We start from the raw sequence: 14,264 nt of genomic DNA on the forward strand, positions 1-14,264 counted from the left end.
TGCAGCGACAGCTTTACCTGCTCTACAAAATTATCTTTCCTGTAGTATCAAAAATTAGCACTGATCATTTCAAAAACCGTGAAATTCAATCAAAACCCCATATGTACAAAGAGCTCAAGTGCAGAGAACATTAAACTGGAGTGTGCTAGAGAACACTTAAGAGTCTCCAGCAAATGGAATACAATTTTCCTGACAGCCCAGTGACTGTAACAGGCAGCAGATTTTCAAACACTTTAGCAGGTCACACAATGGTTTCATAGGAGGAGATTCAAAGCAAAAATTTAAAAAAATGCATTTTAAGAGGTGCTCCAAAATACAGATAAATGTTTTGTGTAATTAACAGGAGGTGATATGTTTGGTATAAACTGAAAAGCAGCTCCTTTTGTACTTTTCAAAGAGCAGCTAGGTGTCCTTCATAGCCCAAAGGTACATCTTTGTGCATCCAAATAACTTCCAAAATCTGGCAAAGTACCAAAGTCTGCCACACTTTCAGAAAATTAAGAAGTGAGCAGTTTGGAAAATGCTTTTATTTTCCACAGGTCACAAGATATGAAATAGTCATAATACGAGCATTTAAATCCTCTGGGTACATGTCTCCTCTGTTGCTAATTTAGCATAACCTTTTTAAAAGGATATTACAGGCATTACCTTTTCCTCTCAGTGCAGCATGAGCACACCTTTGTATCTTTGCAACAAGGAGAGTACATGCTAAGCACCAGCAAAAACTGCTTTCTCATGAAGTGAGAAAGAATTAACTTATTTTGAGCCTTAAATGAGGTGTTTATACCCTTGAAACTCCGGGCAGGGAGGTAGCTACCATGTAAGTGCACAGTAGGTATACTACTGCTCAGGATGTTTCAATGTCACTGCTAGAAGTGGTAATGATATATGATGATGTATCTGGGCTGGCAGCTGAAGAATAGAGACAAATACTTGTCTGTGCAATTTCTGTGCATGCACAACCTATGGTACTATATTATACATCAAATGCTTCGGCCTGAGCCCAATTAAGAATGATACAGCTAGCATTTATGGTACCTGACAGTTCAGCAAATCTGAATTTTGGTGCTTTAAGAAAACTGAGAGCGTTTTCTAAGATCCTGCACCTGAATTCAGGAAAAATGTTTATTATCTAGCAGCTAATACAAACCCTTACAAAGGACAGTAAGTAATTATAGAGTACACTTGGCATTTTCAGGGAAAACTGTACTAGAAACTCTAACCATCAAGGGCAACAAACCTTTCAACACTCATACAAATAATTAACTGTTTAGAAAAGTCTCACTGCTTTGCCCTAGCAGAGTTTTTCCAAATATTTCTGCCTAATGTTGGACATAACATGGGAGTGAGGATGGAGTACTTATGTTAAAGGAAAGGGAAAAAAGTTAGGATTAACCATCACAGCCTATATATCGACACCTAAATTTTTGCAGATGTATTCCAAATTGCTCACATATTTTTGTATATTTAAATTTAAATAGATTTTGTCTTGATAGGGAAGGTGAGGGAAGGAGACCCAAAACCAATTTAACTCAGATGAAGATAGACATTAGATGAGATTTGCAAAATCTATTTTAAGTTTATGCATGCACCCCTCAATATATTTGAATTTGAAATAAAAATACTCCAGTGATGCAACTATCTTACATGATTAACTAAATCTTATGCAAAGTACACAGCTCTACTTGAGGGTAAAAAATAAGCTGTAAAATGTCAAGAAGGCAGCTTCTGTCAGATAATTGTAGGTCTGCTGCTTAATCAGCAGAATAAAAAATTCAGGGCAAATCATATGTCTTCAAATTTGAAATGCTATTTAGGTCTTTGATGTTATCACAGGAGTAAACAGAAGGCTTTTATTTCATTGGCAAAGTATATACTTTGCCATTAACAACAACAGAAATATTAACCTTGTATTTTAAATATGAAATAAAAATATGCAAGCACAAGGCTTTTTTCCCCTATGAAAAAACAAACAATGTTCCTGTACATAAATTGGCCTTTTTTCTGATGAAGGGTATTTCTACGGAGGTAAGTACTAGGACTGATAAGACACCAATAAAATCCTATTTTACAGATCTTAATAAAGAAATTTCATTTTGAGAATATATTTTTTTAATCAAAACCTCCTCTAAATTAAAAACCTTTTTTTTCCCACAAAAATTCATATTTTCATATATTTGACTGGGAGATTTATGTGAATTAATTTTTTTTAATATGAGAAATTCATAGATACAAGAACTTTACAAATACAGGTCTATCACAGATCTACAAATAGGATCTTAATTATGAATTACAAGAATATTTTTATACTAGAGGAAGTGACAAAGTGATTGATTTGACATGCATTTATAAAAAGATACAGGGAAATTTCCATACTTCATGTCATGTTCCAGAGAAACTGAAGACTTAATAGCATCGTTCTCTTTACAGTAAGCTTGAGCAACGCTTTTTTAGTCAAGACAAGAGACTACAGAACTCAAAGGAAAAAGAATTTTAAAAACCCAAAAATCTCACTCTTGGGAGGATTTTCCTAATCTTCCATAATTTTAATTATGACTACTCCTTGGTATTGTTAAGTTCTATATTTTGTTATCATTCTTTCCTTCAATTGAGCAATAGGATAATCTCTACAAGCTGAAAGGCATGATCTTAATATAAAGGGTCACATAAGGAAATCAAGCCAAAAGGTGAAGAAAGAATCAGTCATTGATATTAAAAAAAAAAAATCAGCACAGTTGCAAGTACTTAAAGGATTCTTAATCTTAAAGGGGTTCTTAATCTTAAAATATTTTATTCAGAAGATAATGACATTTTAAGCATTCAGGGCAACCGTACCAACATTTTGGCACATTGATAACTAATTATACTATTGTGAAAAGGAGAATATTTGGGATGTATTTTCCATCAACAACACATTCTAATGCTGTGTTATCAATGAATAAAATACATCATTGCTTTGCACAGTTATACGGTTTTCAGAATGCAGTCAACAATTCCATGATGAAGAAGGTACATTTCATAGGATATTTTACAACCTGAGTGTGCCACACCTGGATAAATCAAAACTTCTTAAGGGATAAGAATAAGCCTTTCAAGCACACTGTGAGGAGTGTAGCCAATACCACATTTTGCCTTACTGAACGCATCAACTGTTCTCTCAGCCCAAGTAAAACATTTTCTAATAGCTTAGGTAACTCTTTGACATACTGTCCCACAACATCCTTCTCTGTAAATTGGAAAGAGATGGATTCAATGAGTGGACTGTTAGATGGACAAGAAGCTGGTTGCACAGTCATATCCTTAGGGCAGTGGTCAACAGCCCAGAACCCCAGGGGACACCAGCAACAAGCAGCATCCCTCATGGGTCCTTATTTGGAACAGTGTTATTTAATATGTTCAATAATGACAGAGATAAAGGGATCAAGTGCACCCTCAACAAATTTTCAGACGGCACCAATGTAAGTGGTGTCATTGGGACACCTGAAGGATGGAATGACATCCAGAGGGATTTGGACAAACGAGAAATGGCAAGGTGCTGCACCTACGCTTATATTTTAAGTACTGGTAGTGGAGGAGTCATGATTTTAAACCTTAATCTAGAGCTCTTTAAACTCTAGCATTCAGTCTTTCTGAGAACTGGTTTAAGCTAGAGTTCTTAAAACTAAACACATCATGCAAAATTAGTTATAACCAATTTTGATATAAAAGCGACATCACAAATGCTATTTATAACTGTCAAGTTTTAAATTAGCTGGAATTATGATTGTAGCTATTATAGGTTGTATTAAACTACTTTGCTTTAGATCCTTTTTTGTGTGGTCCATCATCAGGACAAAGATCAAAAATAATTAAATAATGACCTAAGAGTTCATTGTTATCTGTAATCTACATCACCTGTAAAGAGCAATTGGAGCAAGTACTTAAAATAGAAAGTCAGTTGCTAATCATGGATATTTGACCGAATCCCAAAACTTCTAAAGGCGAGCTCGGATTGCCAGCTCCATCTCAGTTTCTGATCTCATCTGCCAGTTTCTGATGTAAATAACAGGTCAGGGACATAGAGCAGAGTGTTCTGCTTGGAACTGAGCAACAGGAATACAGACACTTGTGCCCAAAACATCATCTAACCTGCTAAGCTGTAGTATCACTATACAGAAAAAAAAAAGAGACAGAAAAACATATTTCAAAGATTCTTAAGAAAAAGAGGCTTCTAAAAAAATTACGAATTTGCATGGGGATCTTTTTCTTGTTTTATTAGGCTTCAAAAGAAAATAAAGTGTCATGGCAAAAACATAAGTCAGGCATAAAGAGATAACCACGTATTTCAGGAATTGAGGGTTGATTTTGTCAGATAAATTTGTCAGTGGTTCATTTCCAAGAAAAAGGTTATCTTTCAATAAGTTAATTACTAAGCATTGCAAGGACTGCATTATTATTCCTGATGATTATCTGAGAGTCCTTCATGAATTCCTAGTCTTAGGACAACTCCTAATATATACAGTGTATTTTCAAAAAGAAAGAACAAAATAAAGCACTCATCAAGATCAGAAACCAATATCTAATTTATTTTCTATAGCAAAATGTAATAGTATGTATTCAAATATAAGCCTTAATACCTAGGTATTAAGGTACTATTTTTTCCTGAATTTATATAAGCACACTGGTGTCTTTCTTTCATACTTCTACAGGCAAGGACCCTAAAGCTTTGTATTACACAGATCATTTTTCCATATGAAAAATGGTCAGTTTAGTGTTGCAAGATTCTCTATAATTAACACAAGAGAAGAAACCTATCAATCCCAGAAATGATGATTGAATCAATTCTAAATGTTAGAAGCATCTGGACAATTACGGAGTGAAGATTTGTGTTAGCATATGTGCTCCCTGCTTATGCCAAGGTCTTTTTGAAGAGGCACATGTCAAGTGGAGGTCTGATGATAGCTGAGAATGTCTTTAGGATGCTGCCATAGTTGTCACATGGTTTAAAAATATAAAGGAACCACAAACAGGATAGGCAAGGACAATGACCTCAGAAACATGGAGTTCTCTTTCTCTCTAAGTATTATAGGTATGATCTGTAAGTCTCTTATCCACATTTGAAACAGTTATCAGGGATTCAGCTTATCCTGTGAGGACCTATTTAAGTAGGAGGATGGAGCCTAAGGCCGTGGAGTATTCATTTGGTCAGAGAAAAATAAGCTGCCAAGAGATGAAGTGCTGCAGGAAATCATGAGGAATGAATGACTGTAAAGGAGCAGGCCTGAGGGAGCTGGTTTGTGGATCAATCTGCTGTAATATTTCATCTATTTTAATCTGTAGCAGCCATTTCCTTATTAAACACATTTATTAAATAGGGCTTTCTGGTTACAGCATCACAGAATTTCAGAACTACAGAAGAATGTGCCAAGAACTTGGAGCTTCTGATCTCTACAGGAGTGTGAACTTCACTCATTTCTGTTCCTTCTTACACTTACCCATGGAGGAATACAGTCTGCCACAACATATTTCTACTCCTTTTCCTCCAAGAAGGTAATAAAATGCAGGACTTAAGAAAACAGATTTTCCCACATGTCAGTAAATGCATTTCATCCCTGTGTGATTCTAAACCTATTCCAAACAGACACCAGGAGAAGATACCAGCCTTTACAAAGATAATGAGTGGCCAAGGCAAGGGATGCCAAAATAGAAATCTTTCACTACCAGTAAATTACAATTTGTTAAAATAAAACTATTTCACAAAAACAAGCCTAAAAATAAACTACAACATTAATTAGAAATCCACCCGCCTTCTATAGAATTACTTCATTTCTTTTCATGTTTCCATAGTGGCCTATGCAAGGCTTGTGAGGAATTTCTTCAAGCTACTGATTGCTGAGTGTCCCAGAAGCAGCTCTCTCCCAAGTTCACATCTTCATAGGTAGCTGGCTCTTAATTTACATTAAAACATTTTGATTCTACAGAGCCAAAGAGCCAGAATCCTATCACATACAGAGCATAATGCATCTTCATATACAAAACAGTGTTATTTACATTTATGCAATGCACATAACTAAGAAATGTTACTGTGATTGTAGCATATCTTAAAATAAACTGAGATGCATGGATTATAACCAGGACCTAGCAGTGCAAAAGTGGTGTCAGAATCCCAGGGAAGCAGTAGACCATATGGCACTTGAATTAAAAAATAGCAAAAAAACAGAGATCAAGCAGGTAGAATGTCTAGGAAAAAAAATGAATACTGTCGTATACTTCACATATTACATCCACTTTCCTGAAAACACCTGCATGATTTGTACAAATCCATTAAGAGAAAACACATAATTTACTGCCAGCAAAATAAAATTTTGATACAATTCTGATAAAATTTTGAAGTACCAGGAATTTAATTTTTTTTTCCTTTTATGAGCAGTGAGAAATTTTACAAGGGATGGGGAAAAAAAATCACTTCTCTCTACACCATAGTAATCAAAATGCATTTGTATCTATTTGCAGTACAACCCCTCCATATCCAGTACTACATTAAATACTGGTTTATATACGTGTGTATAAATTGATAGATAGTAGCTAATGGATCTGCAGGTTGGAAGTACATACTCCTCGGTAATGTAAAACACAGACAGGGCCAGAGACAAGCAAAACAGAAATCTTGTAGAAATAATGGAAAGTTTATGACTGCATAAAGACCATTAGAGGTAGACAGAAATAAGCAACCAACATATTTATTCAGCCATTCAATGGCTTTATTGGACACAATGAATTGAGGTGAACTCAGAGATCACTCTGAGGATGTCCTGTCCTAGGGTTAGCATGCATCTACATTTTCCTATACTCCAGCTCTCCCTGAAATACTGATCCTAGAATATTTTGAAAAGACACATTTGTTCAGAGTATCTAAAAATCAAATACCCTTGAAAAACTGATGCTGTAAATTTGCTCCTGCATGAGAATCAGTTTTGGGCATGACCACAGCACACATGACCAGGACCTCGGGGTGCAGGACTACTCTGTTGTACATACTGTACACGTACTTGCTGCACACACATGAATGACCATGCCAAGAGTTTCATGTCTGCTTGTAATCTCAGGCAGCTTTGTGGGAGCCAGCCACAAAGCACAAAACCTGGCAACATCTGCAAAGTATTCAAAGGATCTTTTGATGCACTGTGTGTGTGAGAAAACAATTGGGAGATGGAACAGACATCACAGCAGAAGAAGGTGATGGATCCATTACTGTCACCATTCTCCACTCATATGCACAGGGTTTCCATAAACAAATATTTTGTGTCTTTTCTGGTCACAAACTTTTTTCCTTTAATTTCTCTATTTACAGGTGTTACAGAGCACCCTTATGACCACAGAAAGTATTCAGAAGTTTGCAAACAAATATTTCTGCTTTCCTTCCTTTGCCACTTGCAAATATCAGGCAGCGAGACCATCTGGTACAAATTCTGTTAACAGTGATCAATGGCTTTGATTAACAGTAACTGCAGAGGCTCAGTGTGAGTTAAAAGAATAACTGAAGTTCTCTTCAAGATCACTGATTTTGAGGATGCTTGAGAAACAATATATTTTAGTAATGTATCCAATTCAAGATGTAGGCAGAATGGTTGAGGGTTTTTTTTGGTGCCAGGATCTGAAATACATTTGGGATGATACTCTAATCAAGGCTCAGAAAATAACTTAATCAAATGCCTTTGTTAGAAAATAAAACTAACAAAAGATGAGATTGATTAAATTTTAGAAACTCTGTTGAAAATTAAGGCTATTCAAAGTAATTTGGACACAGAACTCTTGAGATTGTAAATGTCAGCTTAAGAAAAGTTCCTGTTGCTATAACAACAAGATGTCTATGTAGAAGTATCTCTGATATATCAAGAATAAAATGGCTTGATTAAATTATAAATGAATGTTAATTAATATACCTAACAGCAAATAAAACTAGATTCATTCAAGAGTTGTAACAGTGCCAGAAACTTGTTCTGATGGCAAGGTAGTTGCACTCTTAGTTTTCTTCAGAGCACATTCTCTAGCTGCCATTCATTCTCATCCCCAATAAGCCTACCACTTGTCCTTATATATGTAAGTACATATAAAGGTCATCCTTCTCTTCTGCCAGACAAGAAAGCTCTCATATAATTGTTTTCAGGAGACTAATTTACACTTCAAAGTAATACTTGGAAGAAGTTTCAGAACATGCAAGGAAATTCTTCTAAATTGTTACAGCTGCAAGATATTTTTGAACTTTATCTATCTCAGAACTGTGAGTAGATAACAGCCTTCCCTTCAATCTACCAGCCTTATCCTCTATAGCACCATGGACCTTGGGCAGTGAAATTGATAGAAACCAAGTAATTCTTTCCTAACACAGGTCACATTTAAAGTCAAGAAATAAACTGTAAGATAATTCAGTTCCTTGACACTAACCTGGAATTCCAAACCTAGCTAGTACAAACCCATTTTGCTCTATAAGAAGACAGGTGTTTCAAAAGGTAGATTAAAAAATCCTTTCCCAAATTCAAGAATATTATTTAAGATGTTAAATTTTAGTGTACAGTTTCAGTACATACACACATACAGTTGAGTACATACACACCAGCATTTAGTAAAGCCCAGCAGTAACTGAGTTGAGCCATAGGAATGCTATTAATTTTTGTATCTCCCACATCTTATAGACTTCTTTAGATGAGTTACCTAGCTTTTAAAAGGTCAAGCCACAATAATATAATATAACAAATTTGTGCTATCTTATGAAGCAGGTGAAATAGTTAATTTATTGTGTCTTGAAAAGTCAATGAAGAGAGACTATTAAAACCAGGTAAATGTTTATTAAAGATATGAATTAACACATATGCTTATTAACTGCTTGACTGTTTATAGACACTTGCCAACCCCATGAACAGAAGCATTCTCAAGTGATTCCAGCATATCAATCCTTTTTTCAATTACGGCTATTGATTTAAAGGGTACTTCTATACAGGTTAAAGATTTATACAGCTATATCATGCAAGAGGTGCTGAACCAAGTCAGTCTAATGACAGGGACACCGAAGTGTCTTTTGTGTTAATGGATATCATTCCAGTTCTCTGCTTTGGAAAAACCATAAAATAAAACTCTACACAGCAACATAAAAGATGGACTTTGATAAAAAGGATATCAGTTCTACTATGAACAGATCTATAGAGCACGCCAAATGGACCATAAAATGTACCCATTCAGGTCCAGCCTACAGAAACTCCACAAGAAAATGGGCATATCATATTGCATTACTCTCAGTCAGCACAAGCAAAAGTACCATAGATTATACTTGTCTCCTGCATTCTCTCTCCACAGAAAGAAGACTGATCAATGAACTACTTATCAAGCCTGAACAATATAAATCTGCTGAATTCAACTGAGCTGTTGTCAAAGACTCTTGAATAGGACAAATGACTGAGATAAAGATTGTCTGGCTGGTCACCAAGGACCTCCCATATCAGAAGCAATAATGACTTATCACAGATAAACACCTTGCTAAAATGTTTCAAGTAAGCCTGTGAGAGAACTGTCTGTTGATATGGGAATGCAGCTAGAGCTGTAATGCAGCTCAACGTAATAGTGCTTTGAATAAAAGTTCTCAACAGGCCCCATGAAACCAACTATCAAGACCTGTCAGATCTAACCGTAATGGTTTTCTACAAAGTGAAGTTCTCTACAGAACTTTATTCATGTGAGAACAGTTAATCTCAAAGAGCAATTGTATGTATCTAAAACCTATGAGACACATGTTCTTTACACGAGATAGATATATATAAAATACACACACACAGAGACACACACATAATTGTTATTTTCATCTCATGTAAAGGACTCAAGTTCATGAGAGACACATTTTAGTTTTGATTTTGGTGCTGATTAGCATTCCCTTTTGTTTGTTACACATATTACTCCTTTGCATTCCCATTTGTATTTGCACTGTTTCTACCATGTGGAAAAGTAAATAAGAGAGGAGCCTGATTGCAAATGTTAAGACTATAAACTATGTCTCTGAGTTATTTATGCTACCCACAGTTCATGGCAGTGCACGAGGAGAATGTGCAAGAGCAACTGCTCTAATATGCAGCACCAGAGGAATGAAAAGACAGGAACAACTGGCTGGAGAATAAATGCTGGAGGAAACATCAAGAAATAAGGAAAAAGATAAGCAGAGTATATGCAGAAAAAGTAGTCTCCAGCTGGAGTTAAAAACAAATCCTGGAAAGCAGAGGCCTGTTCATAAAAGCAATAAACATTCTCTATCTTACACTACTGCTAAGAGAGGGCCAGGAGGACCTCCCCTGAAAACAGAAACATCAGTGCAGATCAGGAGCTGACTATGCCATTATTGGGGAGAGATAAAACTACATAAAAAGAAGTTGTATAAAGTACTTTCTTATTTTCAAAGGCCAAGCACCCAATAATATGCTGGAGTAATTTTGCTTTTTGCTATTCTCTTCTAATCACAAAGGGGCAGAATGTCCCAAAGTAAACAAATATATATGAAAGAGCTCTTTCTCTTCAATGCAATACTGCACGACTCAAGAAGCACCACAGATGCAACGCCTCTAATTATAGAGGTTTCCACTAAATCTCTCTCACACGGTCTGGAAAATTTATTCTGCAATGAAATTTTTCTTTATACAGCAAGTTCCTTCCATGTATTTCACATTTCCACTACGTCCAGAGGCAATGAATCATATCACAATCATTAGAACTCTAGTTTATAATTTTTCTTAACCTGGGAAATTTCATGGCTTTGAACAGTGGAAATATATGGTACTCTTAACTAGCATTCCTTTTCAGCACCCTACCTACCTACCTTTCAGCAACCCACACAGACTCCTCATTAACAAAGCAATTTGTCACCTTCTCTTCCTCACAAAACAGTTCCCTAACTGAGTTGTCCAAGTCATAAAATGCAGTCTTGCAAGAGTATCCAACAGATGGGTAGAGAGTACTTGACAGAAGTAAGTATAAAATCTGAGTATTGGCATGTTCATGTTGTAGTTGAAAATTATAGTTGAATATTAGGAACTCTCCCAAGCTACTTGTCAATTTCCTGATTATTCTGTGCCTTAAAAGATGTGGTACTATTTGATGAGTAGCTGTTAGTTCATTGTGCAGCTGAGGACTGTGTTATAGGGAGAAGAAAAATCCTATACACACATTTCAAAAATCAAGAGTAGGATTCAATAGGATGTGTTGAATCAGAAATTAATGTAAAGTGAAGTTAAGCAAATGTAATCTCTTTTAATCATGCGAAGAGAGAGAGTGAAGCAGCACTATTTCATTACTTGTTATATAAAATAAGGGTTTTATCCAGTGCTATGTAGCCCGGAGCCACACTGACAAAACAACAAATAGCTCTAAAATTGTAGATGCCATCATTCTGACACCCAGATACCACTTAAAAGCTTAGTTGTCTTCTGTGTGTAATATCTAGGTTGTTAATTCCCTTATGAAAATATAAAAGATTTTCTTGCATTTGAGTAAGTTAGCTCTCTTCAACATTCCTTACTGATTCTTTTAATCATGAAAAAGCCTATTGAACTCTGGGTGTTTGACTGAAGAATGCTGATCATAGTCCTTGGAGACAGTTAAAACGGTCTCTACAAAAAAATAATTACAAGTCATACTCTGCTGAAAGGCCACACCAAAGATTGTTTTTCTACTAATATAAAATGTCTTCTAAAAAAACATTATGCAGCAAGGACCTTTAAAAGTAAAAAAAAAGAAAGGCACACATTATTGCTTGCAGCAGCAGAAATACACCTATCATATTTATTAGTTTACAAATGGCATTCTCAAGGTACCTCATTGCATTTTTTAAGAGAAATACTTTTCAAAATATTTGAAATGTAGAGTGAGGTGAAGTGAATCAGGATTATGCTGAATACATTTTGCATATCAACAACTCTATGTTACTGCCCACTACTGTAAGGTATGACTTCCCAACATCAAGCTTGGATCACTGCAGAAATTTTTTCCCTTCCTGTGATTTCCCCACCATAGGTGGTGCATTACATGAAGTTCATACTGTGATAAATTGACTCTATTCAAGAGCTAAATGTCGATACTGACTTCAGTGATGTGAGAATTTTATCCCATGCTTGCCATGGAATAAAACTTCTAATGAAGACAGATCTATGCACACAAGACAAGAAAGTGGAATAAGAAAGTGAATGGCTCTGAGAGCCTTAATGCCTGTTTCATAAGGAGGGCAACAGATTAATCACATTAAACTTTTTAAAATGTGTTCATGTGTTGCTTGTGTTTGCTCACATGTGCTATACAGAGATCTTCTGATTGTTATGCCAGGGAACAAGGCCTTGGAGATATCTGGTAGAATTTGATCAACTGTGAGTACCATCACAATTAGACTTCAGATTTGGCAAGAAGCTCTCCTTTTGAAATTGCCAAGCTATTGTAGGCAAAAAACAAAATACCACCATGATCAGCTATGGGAAAAGACCTACTTTCTGGACAAAACTATACAACTTCCATTGAGTAAGGGCCATTTTTAGGCTATGATCTATGTTAGCCTCCTCTGTCTTAAAAAAGCTACAGAAATAGAACACAATTAAACCATCAAGCAGTGACTGTAGTTATCTGAGGGCTGAACAACTGTGTCCGGTGATATGCAGTAATGGGCATGCAAATAAAAATAAAACAGAGGATAAATATTTTCTTGATTAATTATATCACATACTGATAATGCTTCAAGCCACGGTCCTCGGGAATCAAAAGAGCAGAGTTGTTGACAAGCGTGGCTGGAGTTAATGTGATTCTATAAATATGAAATAGTGCTGAGTTACATCTATCAACAGTTATCTCTGCTTGAATATTTCAGAATTTCAGAGTATACTAGTAGCTGTCAGGGGGAAAAAAAAGCCATAAAACCTGGCATTGAAAAAACTCACATACTATCTGTGTAATTTCACTAAGAATTGCTTTAGAAATCTTGAACTACTGGCAGAGAAGTGTTGTTGTTCCTACCCTTTTAAATAAAAATAAATAAATAAATAAAATAGAATTCCGACAGAACTGTTCCAGCTGAGTTACCAGCATTTTCCCTAAGTCATTATTGTATTCCTTATATCCCAGAAGAGAAGTATGTGTTTGGGGACAAAGGAAAAGACCAGAACTATGCATAATAGATAAGACAACAAAAATTTTGAAGCAGACTACATTTGCTGCTGATGAGCAATGATTAGAAAGTTCATGGATCTAGTATACAGTAATCCTTTAATGACTGTTATCATTTATCATCCTGTTAATCTTCATATATGAAAATATATATGTCCCGCATGAGTTACTATCCATCAACCCATCAGATACAAATTGAGCAAATACTGCAAAAAGGCTATCTCTAAGGCTAATTTATATTTACTGTTTATTCTGCAGTGTTTATAGCAAATATTATGAGCCCAGATTTTTCTAAAAAATTGTAACAGCAAGGATGGTAGAGTCTTATTTTTTAAAAAATGCTATCCTATGTATGTATCCATAATAATATTTACACATTAACTGTCACAACACAAAAAACTATCAAAATGATGAAAGTCAAATTTAATCTGATGCAATCAGCTAGTATATACTAAAGAAAGTATACATCCGTTTGCTTAACTGGGGTTCTCCCAACAAACATATGCTCAGCTTTCTTTAAAGTAAACGTTCAGAATGAAATACAGAGTAAATTATTTAATAGCAATTTAAGCATAGAAGGTTAGTGCAATATAGTGGTCAAAGTAAGGCTCCCAGATTGATGCATTTTGTTCTACACAGATTTACAAGGATATCATTAAATATTATTACATTTCATGACAGGAAGTATGATTGTGTTGAAAATTTAATCAGGTTTCTTTGTCAGTCTAATAACAAGAATTTTAACATGCTGCTGCCAAAAATCAGTGAAGCATAGTATTGCATATAAGAAACAGCTAGATTCTAATTCTCTGTCTGGCTGAGAACAACACAAAATATCTCAAATGTCACACATTTTTTACTGTACCCCATACAGAATAAATCAAGAAAAATGACATTAAAAATGTATTAATGAAGAAAACCCACCCTTTTTCCAAATTCCTGAGCTTTTCCATTTATAATCTCACACATTAACTTACCCAACAGCATTGCACTCAACTGCTAATGAAAAGAAAGCAGGCAGTACAAATCTTCTTAAGCCTCCCGTGGCAAGAAAACTATTACAGAATGAACAGAAGAAAGTCTCTGGAGCCTTTCCGTTGTCT

The 14,264-nt window shown here is 35.4% G+C and overlaps 1 protein-coding gene across 4 annotated transcripts in view; it reads right to left on the minus strand.

The window, feature by feature from the left end:
• The window catches only part of ZNF385D (zinc finger protein 385D), a 408,449-nt gene that overhangs the window by 233,697 nt on the left and 160,488 nt on the right, over window positions 1-14,264 (minus strand). Inside the window, exon 1 of one of the 4 annotated variants that reach the window (XM_088164091.1) lies at window positions 14,139-14,163. The exons of the other annotated variants lie outside the window; for them this stretch is intronic. Within the exon in view, the coding sequence (XP_088020217.1) occupies window positions 14,139-14,148 (10 nt within the window). The 5' untranslated portion in view covers window positions 14,149-14,163. Of the gene's footprint in view, window positions 1-14,138; window positions 14,164-14,264 lie in introns of those variants that run through there. 4 annotated transcript variants of the gene reach the window in all.

The sequence above is a fragment of the Sturnus vulgaris genome, chromosome 1, assembly GCF_052056855.1.
Source record: "Sturnus vulgaris isolate bStuVul1 chromosome 1, bStuVul1.hap1, whole genome shotgun sequence".
NCBI classification, from domain to species: domain Eukaryota; kingdom Metazoa; phylum Chordata; class Aves; order Passeriformes; family Sturnidae; genus Sturnus; species Sturnus vulgaris.